This window comes from Melanotaenia boesemani, chromosome 3 (assembly GCF_017639745.1).
Source record: "Melanotaenia boesemani isolate fMelBoe1 chromosome 3, fMelBoe1.pri, whole genome shotgun sequence".
NCBI classification, from domain to species: Eukaryota; Metazoa; Chordata; class Actinopteri; order Atheriniformes; family Melanotaeniidae; genus Melanotaenia; species Melanotaenia boesemani.
In genome coordinates this window covers 27,875,989-27,898,396 of record NC_055684.1, presented here as the reverse complement: position 1 = coordinate 27,898,396, position 22,408 = coordinate 27,875,989, and the positions used below count along the sequence as shown (strand labels likewise).

The 22,408-nt window shown below is 38.8% G+C and overlaps 2 protein-coding genes across 4 annotated transcripts; both read right to left on the bottom strand.

Moving 5' to 3' along the window:
• Positions 1–594: 594 nt before the first annotated feature.
• On the bottom strand, positions 595–10,111 carry rereb (arginine-glutamic acid dipeptide (RE) repeats b). Of its 3 annotated transcripts, none has more exons than XM_041980451.1 (17): positions 9,867–10,111; positions 8,927–8,975; positions 8,571–8,695; positions 8,222–8,321; positions 8,002–8,100; positions 7,125–7,205; positions 6,854–7,007; positions 6,651–6,740; positions 6,367–6,560; positions 6,011–6,169; positions 5,634–5,744; positions 4,344–5,458; positions 3,221–3,419; positions 2,431–3,133; positions 2,207–2,347; positions 1,943–2,117; positions 595–1,541 (listed from the first exon to the last, which is right to left on the bottom strand). In XM_041980451.1, exons 1-17 carry the CDS (start codon positions 9,890–9,892, stop codon positions 1,508–1,510), a joined length of 3,555 nt encoding a protein of 1,184 aa, XP_041836385.1. In that variant the 5' UTR covers positions 9,893–10,111; the 3' UTR covers positions 595–1,507. The 3 variants fall into 3 exon arrangements, with proteins under 3 accessions (XP_041836385.1, XP_041836383.1, XP_041836384.1); XM_041980449.1 differs by having other exon boundaries at positions 6,011–6,172; positions 9,867–10,108; XM_041980450.1 differs by having other exon boundaries at positions 6,011–6,172; positions 6,651–6,737; positions 9,867–10,103.
• A 1,023-nt stretch (positions 10,112–11,134) lies between these two features.
• Positions 11,135–19,407, bottom strand: eno1b (enolase 1b, (alpha)). The gene is made up of 12 exons (XM_041981533.1): positions 19,325–19,407; positions 17,584–17,678; positions 15,784–15,879; positions 15,213–15,271; positions 15,033–15,102; positions 14,114–14,247; positions 13,792–14,014; positions 13,310–13,507; positions 11,947–12,148; positions 11,722–11,830; positions 11,511–11,569; positions 11,135–11,237 (listed from the first exon to the last, which is right to left on the bottom strand). The coding sequence occupies exons 2-12, from the start codon at positions 17,666–17,668 to the stop codon at positions 11,168–11,170; spliced, it is 1,305 nt and encodes a 434-aa protein (XP_041837467.1). The 5' UTR covers positions 17,669–17,678; positions 19,325–19,407; the 3' UTR covers positions 11,135–11,167.
• Between the last annotated feature and the right edge of the window lie 3,001 nt (positions 19,408–22,408).

Sequence of the window (22,408 nt, the reverse complement as noted above, 5' to 3'; positions counted from 1 at the left end):
AGAGGACATTATCGGAGGAAGAGAAAAATAAAAAGAGCAAGAAATATGACAAGAGTCAACAAAGGACTCTTCTTTTACTGTCTGGAGAGCTCACAATACAGGAAGGATGCAACCTGTGTTGCCAGATCTTGCAAGAACAAGCGACCAGCTCAGGAAAAACAACCCTAAAGTTGCTTGAAACAAGAAGACTTTGCAACACTGGATGCAAGATGGATGTCGAACTAGCCATCGATTGGGGGTCCATAGACATATATACATTTATATGTCTATGGGTACGTAATTTGGTACTTCCATTTCAAATGTTACTGCTCTCCATGCGTCCTCTACGTTGTCATGGTTGTTAGCCAATGCCGGTGGAGCTAATATGGGTGCAAAGTTAATCTAGATGTTCCAGAGATTAAAAATTACAGAAAATTATCATTTCAGGTCCAATTTAAATAAATGAATCCCTGGTTAATACTTTCATGCTCCCTTGTTTATAGTGTAAAAACATTGTGATTTAAATGTAACACTGAATTAGCTTGAGATTAGTGCTATTCATAAAACTACAAACTGACCACATTTTCTTTGGGGGGGAAAAAAAGACAAAAAATGTGTTATTGCAGAAATATTTATTGAAATAAATATGCCATGGATACAGTTCGATAGTATATCACATAAATATTGAATTTTGGCTTTTTTTTTAACTCCATTAAAATGCTTGAGATTTAGTTTCTAACCAGCTGGGTCATTCATGTTTAAACAATGTAAATATACTTTTCTAATAAAACTTTCTGTCAGATACAGATTGTGGTCCAATTTTCTCATCCCACCTTATCCTGTTTTTAAGCTTGTGTTTTACTGTTCTCGTGCTGAATCAAGGGTCAAGAATTCACATCTACTTTACTCATTCATATAGAATAATGCCAACATGTAATATTTACAGTCTCAAAAGCGAGGGAGTAAAAGCTTGGGTTATACTGTGAAAAGATATCGTGATATATAAAATTTTAAGATTTAAACAAATAATTAGCAGATTTAGGAGTAAATCCAACTGCTACTTTGCTTTCAAAGTCTAACCCCACAATGCAAATTGCTACTCTAGTTCTGAGAAAACTAAAGGGTGAGAATCATGCTAGGTAACAACTATCATTCACACACAGATTTAGATGTCATTCTGTACAAGAAAATCTTTTAGAAATCATAATAAGGAAACTCAAAGTTAACATCAAAGTCACTCTGTTCCCACATCCTGTAGTAAATTTACAAAAGAAAACTTATATCAGTGGGTGAGATTATTCATCATTTTGACAATAAAACTAGTGTTAATTCTTTAGTGATCGGAAAATCTCAGACGGACTTCTAAAGTCTCAAGAAGTGCTGAACAAGGAATGCACATAAAGATCCACGGATATTTTTCTAAAATATATTAGCACAAACGAACAAACAAAAAAGACAAAATATTCTCTTACAGTGTCAAAGTACACAGTATTGATTATTAGAGTAGTATTTCAGAGCATGCACCACCTCAAGATGGCTTGTCACCTTCTTTCTTCAGACGGCTTAAAAGACAAACAGAGATTAGAAGATTTAGTGCAGTTGTCATATTTTACACAAAGTTTAACATGAGTTTGCCTCACATTTAGGTTCTATTTTAGTACAACCACTAAAAACACATTTTGTACCCACAAGCTCCACAATTACATTAATCAATGACAAAAAAAATTTAATTCCACAGAGTACTGGGAGTACAGTCAGCTGTTTTGAGTTTCATGTATAAGCAGATTTAATATGTCTTGATCCTACACTCATGCAACATGTAGGCAAACAAATTAGGAGACTGTTAAATCCTTTAAAGTACCACATAAATAAATATAGAAAACTAAAATATAGGATTAGTTTTTCAGCACTTTTCAGCATTTCTCAAACTCTTCAAGTAATGGAACAGCTTTAAAGACCTCACCTGTAATAATCTTCCTGACTGGGAATGGGGCCTCCATGCAGGTGATGCCCATGAAGCCACTGCTGCTCCATTGCCATCCTCTGCAGCTCTGCAGACTGAGCATGCATGGCCTGGAGCTGATGCGAGGCAGACATCTGGGGAATTGGACCCTGCAGCTCTCGTGGATATGCAGCTCCTGTGAAAAACAAGAAATTTACATCAGATTAAGCTGAACTGGTTGATGTGTATGGGACTCAAGATGTGGTAAGAGTTAATATTACAAACCAAACAGTGGGTGGCGCAGCATCTCGTGGTCATGAGGCAGTTCACTGAGTAAAGGATTAGGGAGTGGGGCACCAGGGAAGGGGAATCGGGCCAAACGCGGCCCTGTTGCCAATGGGTCCACGAGAGGATGAGGGCTTGAACCTGTAGGAGGAAATAAAACACGGAGTAAATATGGATTCATCTTCAAACCCTTCGCGGAATAACCGTTGACCAGTTATCTTCACCTTGACTGAGGGGATCTTGTTGGTGCAGGTGGAGGTGGGAGTGAATGTGAGAGTGTTGGTGATGGTGAGGCGTCACATTGAGCATCTGCAGCCGGGCAGCAGGGTCAGTTGCTACAGAAGCCATCCTCTCAGCATGAAGCCGCTCTGCAGTGAGCCGCTCAGCATAACTCAACTCTGGTCGCAGCTGATGCCCTGCCAGCACCATCCTCTCACGCTCTAGATGATTCAGCCCAGGATGGAAAGGAGCAAATGGGTGGGGAGGCCCAGGTATGTGGGGAAGACCTAGCGCTCCATGTCTGGCAAAGTGCTCCATAGGATTGGTTGAGGGGTGCAAAGTTTCCAGGTCTGGGGGTTTAACTTCAAAGCCAGGCTTCATCCTTTCACGGAGCTCTCTTTCTCTGAGGTTTCTCAGCTCACGCTCCCTGAGGCTGGGCTCAGCAGTGTACAGGCCAGGCATGTGGTATGCCAGCATCGGGTCGCCAGGACTCAGGGACACATAGAAAGGATGGTTGCGATTAGTGGGAGACATGACATGGGGGCGAGCGTAGTCACTCAGGGTGCGCAGGGCTGGTGTGTCTGGGCCAATGTAGGGCGGCACGGCTGCTACAGTGGTGGGTGGCTGTTCAAAGGAGGGTCGTCCGTGGCTCTGAGCCACCATTTGCACTTCATTAATGCGACTTTCATGTGAGGAACTGGAGGCTCTCTGAAAGCAAATATATTGTATGAAATAACTGATGATTTTTGAGAAATATGTTATAATAAACAAAAAAAAAGAGAAATTTTCACTCACAGCGCTTCTATCGGTCTCCCTTTCTCGCTCCCTTTCTTTTTCTCTTTCACGTTCGTGTCGAGCACTGAGCTCAGGCTCTCTCCTAGACCGTTCAGTAGCCTCCTCCCTTTTCCTGGCCAGCTTGGAGGACAACAGTGGAGTAAAGAAAAGGTCTGTCCTTGCACATGAATTGTAGCCACGATCAAAGTGTTTGATAAACCTGAAAGAAACAAATTCAAGCATTCAAGACAACTCAAAGTGTTTTACAGAAAATGATAAACATTACAGGTGGTGCAAAGAAAGCATTAAAAATTTGTAGAAGGCAATAACAAACAAAAAAAATTACAATAAAATCATAATATAATCATAAAATACATTAGAATGATTAAAAGCTAGATAAAAGTTACCATGCAGATTTCATACGTAGGTGCATGAGACAAGAAATGTTTTTAACCTGGATTTAATATGTAAGGAAAATGTTTTATCTGGAGATGGAAAGTTCAAGGATGACTTGAGGAACACTGGCTTTGGAAATTCTGTTCAAGTAGTTGTAATCAATATTTTTCACAATAATTTACATAAAGCCTTCATCAGTCCTTTTGGTCAACGTCAGCTGTACAAAACTTGTACAGCTCATCATTTTTAAGTTTTACAGCCTGTTTTACTTTACTGCTTTAATGCACTGTCATTGCAAATGTGAAGGTGTTTTCGAACCACAGAGGCAGATGGGTGTTTCTACTGCAAACGCACTGCCCAGAAAAAAAACCAATAAAGGACTATTTTGTATGCATAGTGGAGGTCTGAAAAGCTCATAGAATGTGACTCTCAGAAATATTTCCACATCAGCTAAGCAAGTGTTTTGTTTATAGTCTGTTTTTCCTACTATTATAGCTGTAAATGTTATTAGTTTGAGCCACAACTCTTGCTTTCCATCTATTAAGTAAAGGTTCCCATAATAAATCTGATGTGTTTTTTGCACTTGATGCTCACAAAAGTTTTATAAGTTATTGAAACTATGTGATACCACCATCTTTCAGACTCAGTTTTATCACTATCACCTAAGTTCTAGAAACCTCAATTTTTAAAGAAGACTTGAAACTTGTTTTTTTTTTTAATTTTAAGAGGCTGTGATGTTAAAACATACTGTGCAGACTGGCTGGCATGGCTTGCCATGTTGACAATGGTGGGCTCTGGTGAGGGGCTTCGAGGTGGAGACAGGGGACTTTCAGCCTCTTCTATCTCATCTAGTGGCTCTTCTTTAATTGGAACTTGCGATCCCATCGGAGCGGCGTTCGATGAGGGTCTCACGGGAAGAGGTGGGCAGGATGGCTGAAGACTTGGGGCAGGGCCGACAGTGGATGATGTGACAGAGGTGAGAGGAAGGGAGGCTGTGGCTTGTGGGTGGGAAGAGGATGTGCCTTTCCCAGAGTGGGTTGGTGCCTTAGAGATCACTGGTAGTTGAGCTGGGAGTGAATGAGCTGGCAAAGGATGTGGCATGAGCTGAAGAGGAGGAGGAGGGGCACCTGGAGGATGCTGGTTTGGCAGAGAATTGAGGGGCTTTAGAGCAGGAGGAGGGGGCAAATTAGAGGGCATCTGTGGGAAAGGTGCAGCTGATGGATGTGGCAGCTGTTTGTGTGAAGGTGGAATAGGGGTGGTGGGTGGAGGCTTGATTTGGGGACCAGTAAGAGGAGGCTGGGGGAGTTGTGTTTCTTTAAAGAAGGGTGGGGGACGTTGTGGGGTCTGAGATGACCCATGTGGCTGTGTAGAATTGAGAGCAGGTGGGATATGAAATGCTGGAGAAAGCGGAGCCTCCTGACCCAGTGCTGATGGATGAGGCCGTGGACCAGAGAGAGTGTGAGTGGAAGGCGGTGATCGGCTGCTTCCCCCTGCAGTGGAGGATGTCTGACCAGTGGCTGGCTGAGGAGGGTCTGGAGAGGGTGGAGAGGGGCTTTGAGCTGGATTAGCTGAGGGCATGGTTTGTGTTGGCTGTAGAGCAATTGTAGTGACCTGAGAGGAGACGGCCTGTGGGACAGGTGTGTCAGCCAAAACAGGAGCAGGAGCAACAGGCTCTGATGGGATCCCGTTTGGCTGGGCAGAGGAGTCGGAGTCACTCTCATTACCCTGTTGAGGGCTGGGAATGCTGGGAGAGGAACTGCGGTTGTCCTGATCAATGTCTTTGGTGTCACTACCATCATCCTGAGCACTACGGCTTTCTGAAGAGCTTTCCTCCTCTGCCTCAGTCCGGGTGCCCCTCGTATCCTGGAGGAACAAACAAACGTGGTTTATGTTTTAGTTTCTAAAGAAATACCCTCATTGTTTTTCCACAAAAAGAAGAAATTAAATTCACAGTTTAAAAAGGGCTTTGCTTTGTTTTTTTGTAACCAAAATAAACAAGTTTTTCTATAGAAACATGCCTACGTGGTTGCTTTCATACCTGTATTTTTGCCCTTTTAGGTGTAAGTTTTTCAGGCTCATCAGGCTCCAGAGCAGGACTTTCCCGTACACGCTTTGTTGTCTTTGGCAACGTAACCTCCTCTTTTATCTTCTGCAGAAAAAGAATAATTGTACACACACACACACACCGGCTTCAACACTAACGTCAATGAGGATGGCTTGAGCCACATTTCCACCCATGGGTCTGGGTCGGTACGCATTTTTATTTGTGTTTCACATGCAAAAGACAGGACGAGGGTCAGAACATCCGATTCAATCATTCCCATTTTTTGAAGTCTCAATCTTAAGAGGTCAGGATTTACACAGTATGTATGGATTAAGTCATTCTTCAGGAATGTAAAAAATGTTGGTGTTTACCTTATTTGTTCTCTTTGTGGAGTCATTCTTATTATCCATGGAAGATGATCTCAGAGAATTAGAGATTGCTCCACTTAGGGAGGGCTGATTACAGGACTGCTGATCTTCCCTGGTAGGAGAGCCTGTGAGCCTCCTGTGGCCACTTCTTAAAGATGACAACTGCTATATAAGAGTCAGCAGTAAATACTATTAAAACCCAAAACAGTAAAGTTTTGTTTTCTCATCACTTGATATTTTAGTGAAAACAAAAAACATTGACAGATTAAATAAGCTGCTGTATCTTTTGTATCGATTTAACTGTAAATTGGCACATGAATTTGTAAATGGTGTCAACAATGTTCTGGCCTAAAGCTTACAGGTGCTCTGCTACGACGAGTCCTCATGCCATGCTTGCTGTTCACCTCTTCTTCCGCTTTAACAGGTTTGAACAGGAATGAACCGCTTGCAGATTTTGGAGCTGGCGGCAGACATCCATGTTTGTTCTCATATGTGCGACAACTCGTGCAGAGCAAGCGGCTGTCTCTTCCAGCCTGATGCCAATCCTTTGAGCCTGTTACAAGAACAATGGCTTTAAGAACAAGTTTCTAAAATTATTAAAACACATCTCTGCAGTCAAAACAAGTTCAAACTTAAAGCTCACTTGTTGTACCACAGTGGCTACAGCTCTTGATTTCCTGTTCGCTGTCTTCACTGTCAAGATCATCCTCGCTGGCAGAACTTGCATCCACTGCAGAGGAAAAAGGCAGTTTTTAACAACAGGAACACTACAGTTTTTAATCAAAATGGCTGCTCCTTTTAATAGAGATGACACCAGATTTTCAAGAAACATTGAGCAGAGTTCACCTGAGTAATTTCGAGAGGAAATGTTGTCAGGAGCTGGCGCAGAGCGAGTCTTTGCTTTACGAGAGGACGGCTGGCGGCGTTGCTGTCGATAAGCTCTTGTTCCTGCGGCCTCTGGCGTTTTCTTCCAGTGGTAATAAAAAGTGATGAGCTCTCCCTGATGAAAGGGACACAGCCATTTTCAAAGTGGTGTCTAACAGTCTAAGATTTTGTAACAGATTCCAAGTATAAATTATAAACCGCACTGTACACAGTAAAGAAAGCAAGCACGTACAGTCTTTTTGGTGGGCAGAAAGTCTTTCCGAATGCGAAAGAAATTTTTTCCATATTGTCTCAGGCCTTTGATGAAGCGTTTCTGTTTGGAAAAACAGAAGAAATAGACAAAATGTACTCATTCAGTTATGAAACAAAAGTGTGAGCTGATATGACGTGTTTCTATAGTACATATGGTAACTAGCAATGTAAAGCTTTTTCTTGGAGGTTAACTCTTGCAGTTAATTGAATAAAAGGGGAAATGAAAGAGATGTACTGACTGTAGTTTGGTAAATTTTGATTTTCGTTCTTACAAAATCTTGTCTATAACTTGTTTTAATTGAAAATTCAACTGTACTTTTATTATAACCCATTGACTATGAATAAGAGAAGTACACATAAAATTCAAATGTAAATTGCTGCTTTTTCTTCTAAAGTCTTTGGCAAAACCAGATTACTGCTTTTGGATTAACTTTTAGTGGATTCTGTGTGTGAAATGAAACAAGATTAAATAAATCTAGGATGGTAACACCTGAGAATTATATGTCCCAGTTTTAATTGCAAATTCTAGGTTGAGATGATGAATTAAACCTAATCTGTTAGCCTATTTCTTAGTCTGTGCTCACATATACTGCATATTAACAGAGCTGAAAATTGAGCAAAAATTTTAACATAAAAAGTGAATGAAGTGACACTTGTCAGATTAAACCACCATGACTTATTTCAGTAAACCAAAAAAAGAAAAAAAATCTAGTTAACAGCCAAGAAATCTGTGCATCCCTATGAAAATTTCATGTCTGTCAGAATTTTTCATTGTACATATAGCCATAGGCTTCTTTCCCCCACTTTCAATCACTGACTAAAGTTCTGTGTTGCTTAAAGATAAAGAAGCACCTCACCAGATCATCTTCTGACCAGAATTTTTCAATAAGTTTTGGTAATGGCTTCTTGACCAGACGTTGGAGAGCTTTTGCAGCATCATAATGGCTTGCATGGAGCTAAAATTGATGGGAAAAAAACAAAGAAGAAAATAAATGAAACTTTAGTGTTTGTATATATCCATTACTGTTCCTTAGCAGTACTTGAACATAATGACAAAATTCAAGTTGTGCTCCGCACCATGTTGAGAGCGTTGAGCGTGGTGTCATCACGGGAGGCTGCTAAACATCCATCCTCCGTAGAGCCACCATCACACATCCCAGCAAATGCTGCCATACTCCTTGAAAATGATAACACATTTATGTTACCACATAAATCTGATATGGAAGAAACCTTTGACATTAGGATCAATAACACCCACTTTAAAAGAGACACTTCTTACATAACAAACATGTTATGATAAATCTAAATAGTTCACTATAACTGAGCCCCTAAATAGCTAGAAATGGTGATACTTACCTTTGAGGGCAGACTTCAAGACAACATTCAAGATACCAACACCTTTTAACTGTTAAGTGGAGACACTGACCTGGCTGCTCTGAGGTACATGAGAAGGTCACAGTCATTGACTCCAGGCGTCCACATGAGCTCCTCCTTCTCTGTTTGAGTCTGTGGGGCAGGTGCAGGTCGCGGCTGCAACTCTGGGAGCTTAGCCTGAATAACACCAGGGAAAACACACAAAATTCACTTTGCACCTGTGCAGCCAAAACTCACGAGAAGACTTCTTTTGGAAAAGAGGAAAACACTGACAAACAACTTTATATTACTTTAATCATCTTTAGTACAGTGCTTGTGCGACCTTTTTTTTTTTTTTTTTTTTTTTGATTGGCTGGTTGGTTTTTTTTTTTTTATAATAAATTTTTTTTTACTTTTGTTCAAACGTACCTGATGGCTTGGTCCCACTCTTATCTCACCCTGTGTGCTGTTGAGGCTTCTAGTATTTGAGGGGAAAAAAGGGATCAATAACACATTTCAAAAACAAAAATAAATGTCTACGTAAAAGTAAGCAGGAGCAAAGCTAGTTTAGCTGAGTGGCTACAATCAGGCTGCAATATAACTAATTAACGTGTAATTAATGCTGCGGAGTTTGTGGACAGACGTTTGATCAATATGTGTTAGTGTAACTTGTCAGCGCAGCTTCCCTCCCACTGATTGCACTGATTTCAACATCCCGCCCCTCCACCTCAGTGAGCCAATCTCAGCTGACGGCTCCTTATATTACATGAATGAAATCCGACGCTACAGCGGCCGCAAAACACTGTCAATCAATCATACATGAGCTGCTAATTTTTACGGTCACCATTATGAGAACAGTGTGTGCTACTTTGGAGATCCAAACAGGCTGACAGTGTCTTTAGTTGAATGATCCGCGTTGTTTACCACAGCTAAAGTATGCAATCAATAACACATATCAAGGTTAGCATGCACAACATGTTGACATAACATTAGCACCGAGCCATGTAAATACAGCTCAAACCCAACGAGGATATAACAGTATGCCCATTAAATGTATTTGTCAACTGTACTTGAGGTTATTCTGTTTTATGAACACTATTTAAAAATTAACAGCAGACGTAACTGTTCGCTACATCACAGAGAGCAGAAGCATTTTGTCAGTAGGAGCTGCTAGCTGCTAACGAGGCTGTATTAACGTAACACTGTTATTTGGCTAGCTTGTTAGCCACACGAACTTCGTGACCACTGACACTCCGGGTATTCCATACAAACGGCTCTAAAAGTAACGCTGCAGGACACTAAAAGAGACGTTTAAGAAAACTATGCAGTAAATGCAGCATAAATGCACACGGTAAGTTAATGAAGTTACCTGCGCGGACTGAACAGGTCGTCCATGTCGAAGGATGTTTGGATGTGGCTTGTTGACACTACGCAGCGCAGTGGGCGATACACACACACACACACATATAAACTATGCGAATCCCCTATTACATAGCTGTTCAAAATGGAGGCGGTATAGCGGAGGGACTCGGTCTAGTCCCCCCCCTCCCTAAACACCACCTCTGAGCGATGACCTCAGCAGCCACAGCTAAGCCTTCAAAGTTGTCTGGGTGTACATAACTGATCATGTGCTACGGATCATCAGCAGCAGAGCAGCGGAGACGGCGCTTCATCAGCTGCTGCACAGGCGGCCATGAATCAGGCCACACATCACACCGTGTGTACTGTTGCGGTCGTTAATTATTATGCAAGACATTACACCGACCGCCATCAACAGAGTTATAATGGACAGCACTTGTCACTAATGTAGAATTATGGTGACGACAGTTTAGGTTTCTTGGATTTAAGTTTTTTTTTTCCACATCTTGTTATAATCAGTTTACATTACCCAAATATTGCATTATTTGCCAGAAATAACCATTAAATGTTTTTTCCCCTTTGTTTTTTTTAGATTTGTTTAAACAAAACAAAAAAAAATCATTGCTGAAAAAAAGTATGAAATCAAAACTCAAATATGTGCAGTAAAAAACTGCAGACAAAAACTTTTTGTCCAACACCCAATGGTTCACTGTAGTAGCATGACAGTCATACAAGATCACCATTTTCTTTCACTTCATTAATATTAATTTGGATTGCAAAATTGAATCAAATTAAGGTGAAGTCAACAGGTCTAGAAGTAATTTAAAATCCTATTTTCTATCATCCTAGTGCACCAATGCTCCAGTCCAGCTCCGGTCTTCGAGGGCCACTATCCTGCAGGTTTTCGATATGTCCCTGCTCCAAAGCCACCTGACTCACATTACTGAGCGATTGTGCAAAACATAATAGGATGTCGGATCAGGTGTTGAAGCAGGAAACACTGAAAACCTGCAGGACCATGGCCCTCGAGGACCGACTTTGGACAACCCTGTGGAAGAAAATAACACAAATTGTCACTAACAAAACTTTATTAATATTGACACAAAGTGCATCTGTTGTGAAACTATTTATGTGCTTTAATCAGATCTATTATTGGACTCCACATAAAAAAAAGTAGACAAGATGAATGTTAGAGTAACTGTTGATATGCTCTATATAAATTAATTACTGCTGGTAGTATGTCAATAGTTCTACATGAAACATTATTGCACTGTTTTCATCCATTTGCGTATAAATCTGCAAGGAAAAGATTCACTCAATCACAGGTTTTCTGAAATTTTTCCCAGCAAACACAGCCTTGTCTCCCAGCTCCTCTTCAATTCTGCAAAAAGACAAGATTCTTAGGTTAGTTTTTGCTCCAAAAATCATTATTACTAATATATATATCTATATATATATATATAGATATATATATATATATATTTTATGTGGTTTAAGATGGTAAAAGTTTTAACCTAAAAAGTGAAAGAAGTGATTCCTATCCGATTAAACCACCATGACTTATTTTAGTAAACCACAAAAAAAAAACAAACAAACAAAAAAAAAAAACAATGCAAACATACAACTAAGAATCATCAGAAAAATTGTAGCTCACCTCAGGATCTGGTTATATTTAGCCAACCTCTCAGAACGGCAGGGAGCCCCAGTTTTGATCTGGGTGTGAAAAAGAAAAACTACTTTAGTCCGTTTTCTTTGTCCATGTCAAGACTTAGATATTTAACTACAAGCGATGAGGTTAAGTTTGTTATGTGGAAATACTTTATGTGTGAAATATAGCATTCTTAAAAGCCACTTTTGTACGTTACCTGTCCAGTGCATAACCCGACCACCAGATCTGCTATGAAGGTGTCTTCAGTTTCACCTGAGCGATGACTAACCATCACACCCCAGCCACTCTCTTGGGCCATCTTACACCTGCAAGGTCAAATGATATTTCACTCACAACATTCTAGAAGTATACATTTTATTTTATTCCTTTATAACTAAAATGTAACAGCCATTTAATTCCATTCAGTGAGATGTTGGCTTACGCTTTCATTGACTCTGTAACTGTGCCAATCTGATTGACTTTAAGCAGAAGGCAGTTGCAGGCTGCCTCTTCCACAGCCTTGCAGATGCGATTAGGATTTGTCACCGTCAAATCATCTCCAACAACCTGGATGTCTGTGCTACCAGTAAAGTTGGTCCAGGCCGCCCAGTCATCCTGGTCAAACGGATCCTCGATGGACACCACTAAAACAATGGTTAATCAGATTATTAGTATACTCGCAGTGAAGTATTTTTGATCGAGCTGTGGATTTATAAAAAGTTTTTATCAAAGTACTTCTGTAGTTAAACAAACTCAGCAACAAAAATATCAAAGGGCAACAAAAGAGAAATGTTTCCAGCATTTTTTTCCCACAAGCACAGTCAAATAATAGTCATAAAAAGATTAATGTATTTAAACTTCAGCACTGTGCTGTTTTAAAACGAACGTTCATGTTATTATGCTTGTCCTGGTAAAGGTGCATTAGTAAAATATTACGTAGAAGAAGCAGGGTGCTTACTCAGACATGATTTGTCAAAGCTGCCTCCAGGCTAATGGAAAGCTTGTCTTATGATAACTTGAAAGCAGCTGTGCAGCATGTAGTTGAGTACACTGAGTGACAGTAATGTTCATAAATACGTTGCGTGTGATCAATAGTTATGAATCGACAAGTGAAGAACAGTTTGTCAGAAAAAACAAAAACACCACACCAATGTGCTGTAACTCCAGATGATAAATGCAGTGAATTTCTAATTATCTGTATGTAATGCAGCTGCTGTGCATGTTCTAACATCCATACTATTAAGAGCTAAAATGAAAACCATGACAATCCATGCATACAGTGCAGCTGGTGTGAAGCTAACTTCGAAGGGGCTTTTTGTTTTTAAAGACAACTGTCCAACTGCAGCAGTTTCACAATTGCTGGTTATGTTTACCCAATATTGAAGCATTAAAAATAAAGGGGCATTAAAAACTGGGGAACCGGGAAGAAAAGAAAATCAAATACCTTCTCCAATTATAAAAATTCAGATGTTGTTGACAGTTGTCTTTGCAGGTCAAAGTACAAATATGTAACTGACATTTTTATTTTTAGTGGTTTGCTTTAAGAATACATTTTTCCTTGAACTGGTTCATCTTTAAGTTTTATATGCATTCAGAATTTGCATCAAGTTTAAAATGTCATGTGCTTCCTACTACATATAACAATTATAAAAAGACAAATTACTGCTGGCCTTGACAGTTTTCCAAAAATAAAAACAGGTGTTGTCAACAGTACATAAATCTTCAGCCTGACCACATGCTGAAATACTGACTTTGTCATGCACACTGCTCTCTTTGTACTTAAATAATAAGTGTCATGCATTTACCTGGATAATCCTTAACAAAGCTCTTGTAGAGATCACCCAGCTCATCAGAAGTGATGTAACGGCTTGGGTCGTCAGGCGACTTGAAGTCCAAGTCGTATTTTCCATCCCTGTAGAACTCAGATGCAGCCACATCCATGCCAATCACAACTTCATCTGTGTAGCCTGCTTTGGAGATGGCTTCCTTCAATAGCTCCAGAGCTGCAGGGTGTAAACAGATACTGAGGGGGTGCTATGATTTCATCATTTCATTTCTAGTTGCTGACTGTTACTAAGCATGATGTTTGTTATGAAACTGCAGGAACAGTTAAAAAAAAACAAAAACATTTTTATATCAGAAAGCTAAGCACCTTATCTTCTCATATATTATTTATTTGTGAGAAATTTAATTAAACATGAACTCATGAAGAAACATGTAAACTAAGACTTGAGTATTTTTCCACATAAAAGAGGAAGCTGATACGATCAGCAGCTTGAAAGCCTACCCTCCTGATTTTCCAGTATGTTTGGAGCAAAGCCCCCTTCATCTCCCACATTAGTGGCATCCTGTCCATATTTCTTCTTAATGACATTTTTCAGATTGTGGTAGACCTCTGCTCCGATGCGCATGGCTTCTTTGAAGGTGCTGGCGCCGATGGGGAGGATCATGAACTCCTGCATAGCAAGCTTGTTGCCTGCATGTGAGCCCCCGTTGATCACATTGAAGGCCTGGTGGAGGTGGAGACGGTAAGAAATTAAGCCTGTAGTGAACTGAATAAGAAAAATAAACCTGTAAATGTTTGTGTGTTATTTGATACAAAGTCTTACCGGTACAGGCAAGATGACCTCTGGGTTTCCTGCCAGGTCAGCAATATGGCGATACAAGGGGACTCCTTTCTCTGCTGCACCAGCTTTGCATACAGCCAAAGACACGCCCAGAATGGCATTTGCTCCAAATTGGGCTATTTGGAGTAAAGAAAGTTAATCAGATTTCTGGTGTAAGCCGATGACTTAATAATGAAGCAGAAGAGGAAAGGCCAACAGCCTGTCAGATCCATGAGCATAGAGTAATTGTAAAGGATGCTTCATTTTGAAGCATAATGGTAATTCTCAAAATTAAGACAATGTATGTCTAAACCATAACAATGGATTCAACGTCACTGAGCAGGAGTTTAGTTTAAAACCATACTGAAGAATTCAAGTCTGTTATGGCGACTACACTTAATATATGATTATAAAATAAGAGAGTACAAAATGCTGCCCCCCGCCTACTGACAAAAACTAAGAGACATGAAAATATCTCCCCCGTTTTGTACCTCTTTGCACACTAAAGGCTCATCTTAATTGAATGAGTTGTTACAGCCCTACACTTCACCTAGAGCCTTGAGGTCAGCTGACTGACCCTAAAGCCAGGCTAGGAACCAGAGGTGACAGAGCCTTTTCCGTGGCAGCGCCCAGACTGTGGAACAGCCTCCCTCTGTTTGTCAGGTCCTCTCGTTCTGTAGGTCAGTTTAAGTCTAGACTGAAAACACACCTCTTCTGGCCTTCAAATACTAGAAAAATTGGAGTTTACCTTGGCTTGATAAGAATTTACAGTATTTCATTATGTTTATTTATTTTATTTGTGTTTTATGTATTTATTGACTACAGTTGGTATTGTGAAGTACTTTGGTCAACTGAAGTTGTGTTAATGTGCTATATAAATAAATCGGAATTGACTTTAAATGACATTTTGATTGTTACGTACATTTGTTTTCCGTGCCATCCATGTCAATCATCATCTGATCGATTTTTTCCTGCTCAACAACAGAGAAATCCTGTGGAAAGACAAATTCACATTTGCATTACGTTAGTTTGTGAAATGCTTCCAACTTATAGTTAGCTTGTAAAACTCAAAAATGAAACAAAAACAGGATCATAATCTTACCTGGTCAACAAGTGCAGGTGCAATAGTTGAATTAATGTGTTCTACAGCCTGCGAGACTCCTGTGATGGAAAGATAAGTGCTTATTCTTTCACAACGTTACGGACAAAGCTTAAAACAGAATGGGTAACACATGCAACCCTATATATTTAAATTTAGATTCGTAAAAATGAGATAAAATGATTTGTGCATCACTGGATTTACTTTTTCCAATTTTATTCTCACAGGTCAAGTTCTTAAAATAAAGAAAAAGGGAGTTAAACAGTCAAAATATCAACACTGGACTGACTGCATGCTTCATAATGAATCCACCATGCAAAGAGTAACAGATTGCCAAAAGCATTCAATAATCACTTGTCCTGATTGTCAATTCTTATGGTGTCAAACAAGCAAATGTTAGTTTTTAGAAGAAGGACAAGCAAATGAAACTCACTAATCCTTTTTCATCTGTCAAAGAGGGAGAGAACAAGGAATACAGACAAAGTAAAAATGTAAAACTGAAGGTAATAAAAACAATAAAGACTACCATAAGATTGCTTCCCTAGAAAAATAAGAAAATACTAAAATTCCAAACCTTTCCCAAGGTAGCGGGACTTGTCATTGTCCCTGAGCTCCAAAGCTTCATAGATTCCAGTGGATGCACCGCTTGGTACAGCAGCCCTAAACAAGCCTGGAAAATATGCAAAAGAGCAGAAATATGACAAGAATGAATGATCATTTTTACAGAAACCATTAAAAAAAATGAATCAAACAAGCACTGTGCGGCCTGATGAGGGAGAATTAACATGTCTACAGCTAGTAAGTAGTACTCAAGAAAAAGAAAGAAAAGAGAAACTGACAAAACTGCTTCTTTATATTTGACAATACAGACTACTGTAAATGCAGACACATACACATCACAACTAAAAGTATGTGTGTTATCAAATACTTTTTTAAGTTAAAGTTATCGCTGGCACATTAACAGTGCTGTTTTTTTTTTTTGTTTGTTTTTTTTTATCAAAAACCAAACAAAAACCTTGCGCTTTAAATTTAAAATTTCTAACACTTGAACACACAGTCAATTAATCAGGGCATAAAGTGAAGATGCTAATTTTTCTATGGACCATAAATGTTTGACACACAGACATTCTTATGACAAACACACCCATTTAACATAAACCCGGAAAAGAGGAAAACTAACGCATCTGCACCTGTCTAAGTAAGACAATGCTAAAATACAAAAATGTTTAAAGTGAACCACAGAAACAAAATTAATGCTAAAACGAGGCAGTGGTTAATCATAATGAAGCCTACCTTGCATTAACAATTTAGATAAAACTACTGAGGATCAGATGGTAAATGATGAGAGCTGCTGTTTTTATAAACTTACCCAGCATTTGTGGCAGTGGGTAGTACTGCACAGTTACATTTTACAATGTTCCCTAAATGCCTCACATGCAGGGGAATAACAATCGCAAAGGAGTTCAACATGGTTCTTCATCCTTTTTGGTTTGAGGCCTTGTAAACTCACTTTATTTTCATTTCCACTACCTAATAAAACCTCACTGAGACTAGAAATCTCTTTTGCAAAAGTGACCTGACCAAGAAGGCAGCACAGCCTTAAAATAAACTGATATTAACTATCAAACAAGTAAAACAGAGGTAGCAGCTAACATTAGGTACATGAAACACTGCAAGGGATGAATTATGCAAAGACGTTTAAAATCAGCCACATTAAATCAATTTTAACTCAGATCAGTTTTGCCAATTTCAAATAATTTTGTAAACTTCTAAGCATTTTTCCTTGAAAATACAAAAGACACAGTGAACAAAGATCTTTTATTTTAATTTTGTATTTTCATTTAATGTATTAATTTTAATTGTACTTTAATGCTTTGACGTGTACACTTGACATGTAGTCTGGAGAAGTCAGGGATTCAGTCACCGATTGTGATGAAACTGGTCATTTTTAGCCCCTCCCAATTTATGCTAACTTCATCCATTTAGCATTCAGCCAACAAATGACTGCAAGGACATGCCAGTCCTTCTTCATTAAGACCTAAAATGCCCCTCCCTGCACAGCGAGAGACTTTTATACCTCAGTGCTACCATAAACTAGTCCTAAAACAACATTTTGCCAAAATATACCACTCAATCTGATTAATTTAGCACTGTACTCCCTCGGGTCCTTCCTAACATACAGCACATAGATCTGACAAACAGCTGCTGACAAAAGCGAAGAACAACAAAAGCTCCCTCTCACACTTTGATGAGATGACTAAGCTTTTTAGGTAATTGTTACTGAGCTACATGGGCAGTGAGTTTATACATTATTATTATTAAAACACATTTCTAATATTCTAAAACAATCACTAATGTGTGCAATCAGGCCTACCTTTGTCAGTGTAAAGGTCAACCTCCACTGTGGGGTTTCCACGAGAATCAAAGATTTCTCTTGCGTGGATCTTGACAATGGACATGTTGTAAAACCTGGAGATTTGAAACAGTGCAACATAATATCATCTGGTGACAAACGTAATTTCTTATTAAGTTAAATGTTTAAAAGCAAACACATAATGGCATCATGAACAGGTAAATCAAAGCAATCTAAAAGTCTACATTTTCATTACCGAAATACGTCTGCTGTACACCTTTTACTCTCGTCTTGCTGGAGCTTACTCAGAAATATCCTGACCTATCTGCAAGCTTAGGAGTGCTAACAGACGAGCCACTATCCTAATTGGATTAGGGATCCTCAGCTGATTAATCATATGGCAGCTGGGATGCTGAAGTTGCTGCGTCTGCCTGAGCAATGTTAAGCTTACAGTCACATCCAGCTAGAGGCTACAAATTTAGGTTTTGGCTGAGATTCATGATGATAATGATGGTTATGATGAAATTATTTCACTGCAAACCAATCAGCCACATGACATGATATCCACTTATTACCCAACAAGCAGCAAAGCAAAACATAATTCCTCTTTCAGCATACAGAACTCCACATCACACCAGAGAGAACTTGAAGTTACAGATGGACATTACAGCTGTATTATTACTAAACTACAGTCAAAGCTGTTAGATTTTTTTATCCAAGTTGCAGATTTTCTTAATCCTGCTCAACTGTATCCACTACCTACACCATAACCCTCAGTAATAAACTGAATTTGTTGTATAGTTATACAAAGATCTTTAAGAACTTGCTACATACTGCCCTTCAGATTCAAGTGTGCTAAATGCTCACTTTAAAAAAAAGATTTCATTAAAGAAAATGTTCCATTAGTGGATGGTTCCACTTTTGAACCCATTCAGGCAGCTGTGCCTAAACTACATGTGTAGGAATAAATCCTATTAAAAGAATGTTTTCATATCCAGTTTAAAGCCACAACAGATAGAAGCAGAACCTCAGCCAATCTAGTACAGGGATCACCAACTCCGGACCTCTTGAGACAGTGTCCTGCAGGTTTTCACTGCGTCCCTGCTGCAACACACCTGGTTCAAAATGAAATAGTTCTCCAAAAGCTCGTCAAGGCCTGCACCAGCCTCTTAAAGACCCATTATTTGAGTCAGGTGTGCTACCGCATGGACATACTGAAAACGTGCAGGACACTGGCTCAAAAGGTTGGGAGATGGTGGTCCTTGATCTAGTACATTATAATTATTTCTGTCTGTCTTGGCTTGGCAGAGGTGGGACGTCTGCAACAATATAGCAGTTGTGGCTAAAAGCCAGGACCCAAGTTTTCTTCACACCTTGTTATACTGAGAGGATTGGTATTAATCATTTCTGTTAATCGGTTTAGTACTTGGAATATTTAAGTAGCATAAAGTGATATTTAGATCTCTAAGCACTTCTACGTCACTGACACACATGTGCAGACTCCAGAGAATTGGTCATTTATTTATTTTTTTATTTAGAAATTTATAAGAACAGAGTGAATTGTCGAAATATATCAATGACTTTATCCTAACTGCAAACACACCGTTAACGATGGCAGGTGTTTGCATCGTTATCCAACATTAGCTAAAGAGAACATGTGACAATACGTACAATTAAGAGGAACAAACTAACTATATAAACTAGTCAACAATTGTTGTGACCAGAAGAAATATGCTTTAATGTTGACCGGAGAAAGGTTTACCTCTTCGGATGACAAGTTGAGTAATTGAAATAGAACAACCGGTATGGACTGGGTCAAATGAGGAGTAGAAGAAACTCTTCTTCTGCAAATTTAAAACATCAGCACGCTACACGCCGCGAGTCCGTCTTGTTGCCCCTACTGGTTATAAAAGCGAACTACACCCAAAAAACGTAAAATCTGACATTGAAGAATATGGTGGGTCAAATTATCTCGTGTTTCATTTCAAACAAAACCAAAACAGGTTAACAAAATAAAATAAAATAAAATTAAATAAAAACTTGCTCCAACATGTTTTCAATGTTTTTTTTTGGGGGGGGGGGGATCACAACAACTTGTAAGTTAAGAGGAAGTTCCAGTGCTGTCTAACACCATGATAGTCATTGAATAGGCAACTGGCTCACCTAAGTGAGCAAGTTAGCATTGTTTCAGGGACCTCCTGCAGTTTGTTTAGGATTGAGAAGGCCATCCAACTTGTTCCAGCAAATTCACTCTCATCTGGAGAGAGCAGGTAGCACATATCTGAGCAGTATAGGAGCAATGCAGGGAATGAAACTGTTCATTTCTCGCTACTATGTACGCCTCAGATTTCTCATTCAGAGGTCTCTCATTTGTGGAAAAACTCAAATGACTGCAATTTCTGGGTATATTAGTGGTGGACAAGAGGCTGAATGCTGTAAACTGGTTGAATGTGGACCATAGTGTGGAAATAATCACTTTGTCTTGAATGTGAACAAGACAGTAGAGATGATTATGGACTTAAAGAGGACCAGGAAAATACCAGTTATTCCATTCTGTCCAAAAAAGAAAATAGATGGTGTGAAGGGCTATGGTGCATGGCTGCAGGGTGTTCACCTGGATGAAAGCCTGAAGAGGAAATGTAGCACTGAGGTTCTCTACAACAGTGGTACCCAACCTGTGGTTCCCAAAGAGCACAGGGGTCCCTGAGGCTTTGATTAATGTCCACTAATTGTCCCTATTTTAAGGAAAAAAAGTAAGGCTGTATGTTATTCATTTAACTTTGGCTTTATCAAAGGACAGGACTAAGCCAGAATACATTTTATATGGTGAGAATCTCACTTTTAAAAGCCTAAAACCAAGCATGGTTCCAGCACAGTGTGGAGCAGGGGGTCCATGGCATTTTAGTAAATGCATCAAGGGGGTTCCAGAGGAAGGTTGGGAACTATTGCTCTACAAGAAGGGGCACAGCAGACATTACTTACTGAAGATTACTTCTTGAGGAATCATATATCCTTCAATGTCTGCACCAAGAAGATGCACATCTTCTAAATATGTGGTTGAGAGTGCAATCTGCTTGGCACCCATCTGTTGGGGGAGAAGCATCAAAGCCAAATCCACCTCATCTCCCAGGATTAAATTGGTGGTTGGCTTATTCCTATACCCTCCCCCGAAAGCTTCAAGATTTTTTTTAATGTCATCTCACGCAGCATTTAGGAAAATACACAGGCTGAAATGACATAAACAAAATCTCTAGACTTAAACTCTTAAGCTTTAGCTTAAAAAAAAAGAGAAAAAGAAAAACATTCTCTATTCAGGAGTTAGAAATAATTTTTTCCTAAATTTTTTCAGTAGACAGTATGGTAAAGTCCAAATAGTGACCTTGAACTTCATTCTTGTAACTCCTTTTCTTAGCTGGATGTTAGTAAAACAGCCAAGTTCTTATAGAAAGCCTTCATCAGAGAAGCAACACAGTATAATAATGATTAATTCCTTCTGGGTGGGAGTGGGGATTTTGGCCAGAGTCTAATTCACTTTCTTTAAAAATAGTAAATAGGTCAGTGGTGGGATGTGCTCTCAGAGTGTCACAGGAAACTGAGGAATCATGTGCATAAGTAAGTTGATGTGACTAAAACAGACCATATTCTTATTGATGTTTTGTAATCAATTACTTATCAATGTGCAAATAATCACATTACAGACAAAAGAATACACAATAATATAAGTTTTATAACCCAGAAAAGGTTTAATTATCCAAAAAGGTTTTAATAATACAGTAATCCAATAAAATATGATGTACTAAAAACAATAACAGGCATTTCTTAAGGCACAATGTTCATTAAAAATCGAAGCAGCGAGTAGCTTAACATCTTTTCAGAACCACAAAGAGATATATTTACCAGGTTTATTATATGTTTTATAAAAATGTCTAAAATATTTAAAATCTTAACAATTTAATCCTGGTTCAATAGTTTTGAAAAAATGTGCCATACAAGTCACTATTTCCTACTAATTTCTCTCTTAAAAGTTACTGCATACTTAAAAACCTGCGTTTTTTTTCTTTTTCTTTTTTTCTTTTTTACTTTTTGCTAAATCATAATGCTGATGTTGGTCTAAGCATGAGAATTGTAAGGACATTAAAACAAAAATCCTCATTTTATGAGTTTAAAATGGCTTAATATGCTATCTGCTTATTAAAATCATTTTAAACCTTACAAAGTCCACACTGTCTTAAGGTAAGTTTTTTTCTGCAGACTGTGCAGACAACTTGGTCCGGCGAACATGACTGATTATTCGCCATGCACAGCATCATCAGTGAAAACTGATCCAAACTTTCCTGATGCAGTACAATGGTTTGCTATTTGAACTTCAAGTTTAAGGATTTAACATGTAACAGACTGCATGTACACATCTAAGTTCATTACTATGGTGTCATGTGAGTAGTGGCAGAATGCTGTTACGATGCCCTGGTAGCCTTTCTGTAGAGACAGCAATAAGTAAAGCTTTTGCATTTGTCGTGATTCAATCTTTTCAGTTAGATGGTAACTGTTTGACATATAAACCACAGAAAAGGTTGAAATGTTGTCTTTGTTCTGTTTCTGTAAAGATTAAAAATACTAATTGATGAATAAAGAAATCCTACTTTAGAATTGTTACCATAATCAGATAGGTCACCCCACCGTAAAAGGATTACTGGCAAATAAATAATATCAATCAGGATGCATGTAATCAGTAGTGTAAAAACTCCCCTACATATCTTTAAAATGAAAAACAAACACTATCTCTAAAGATGTCATTTCATTGATTTTTTTTCTTTTATTTCTTTTTTTATTTGTTTGCTTTTCATCA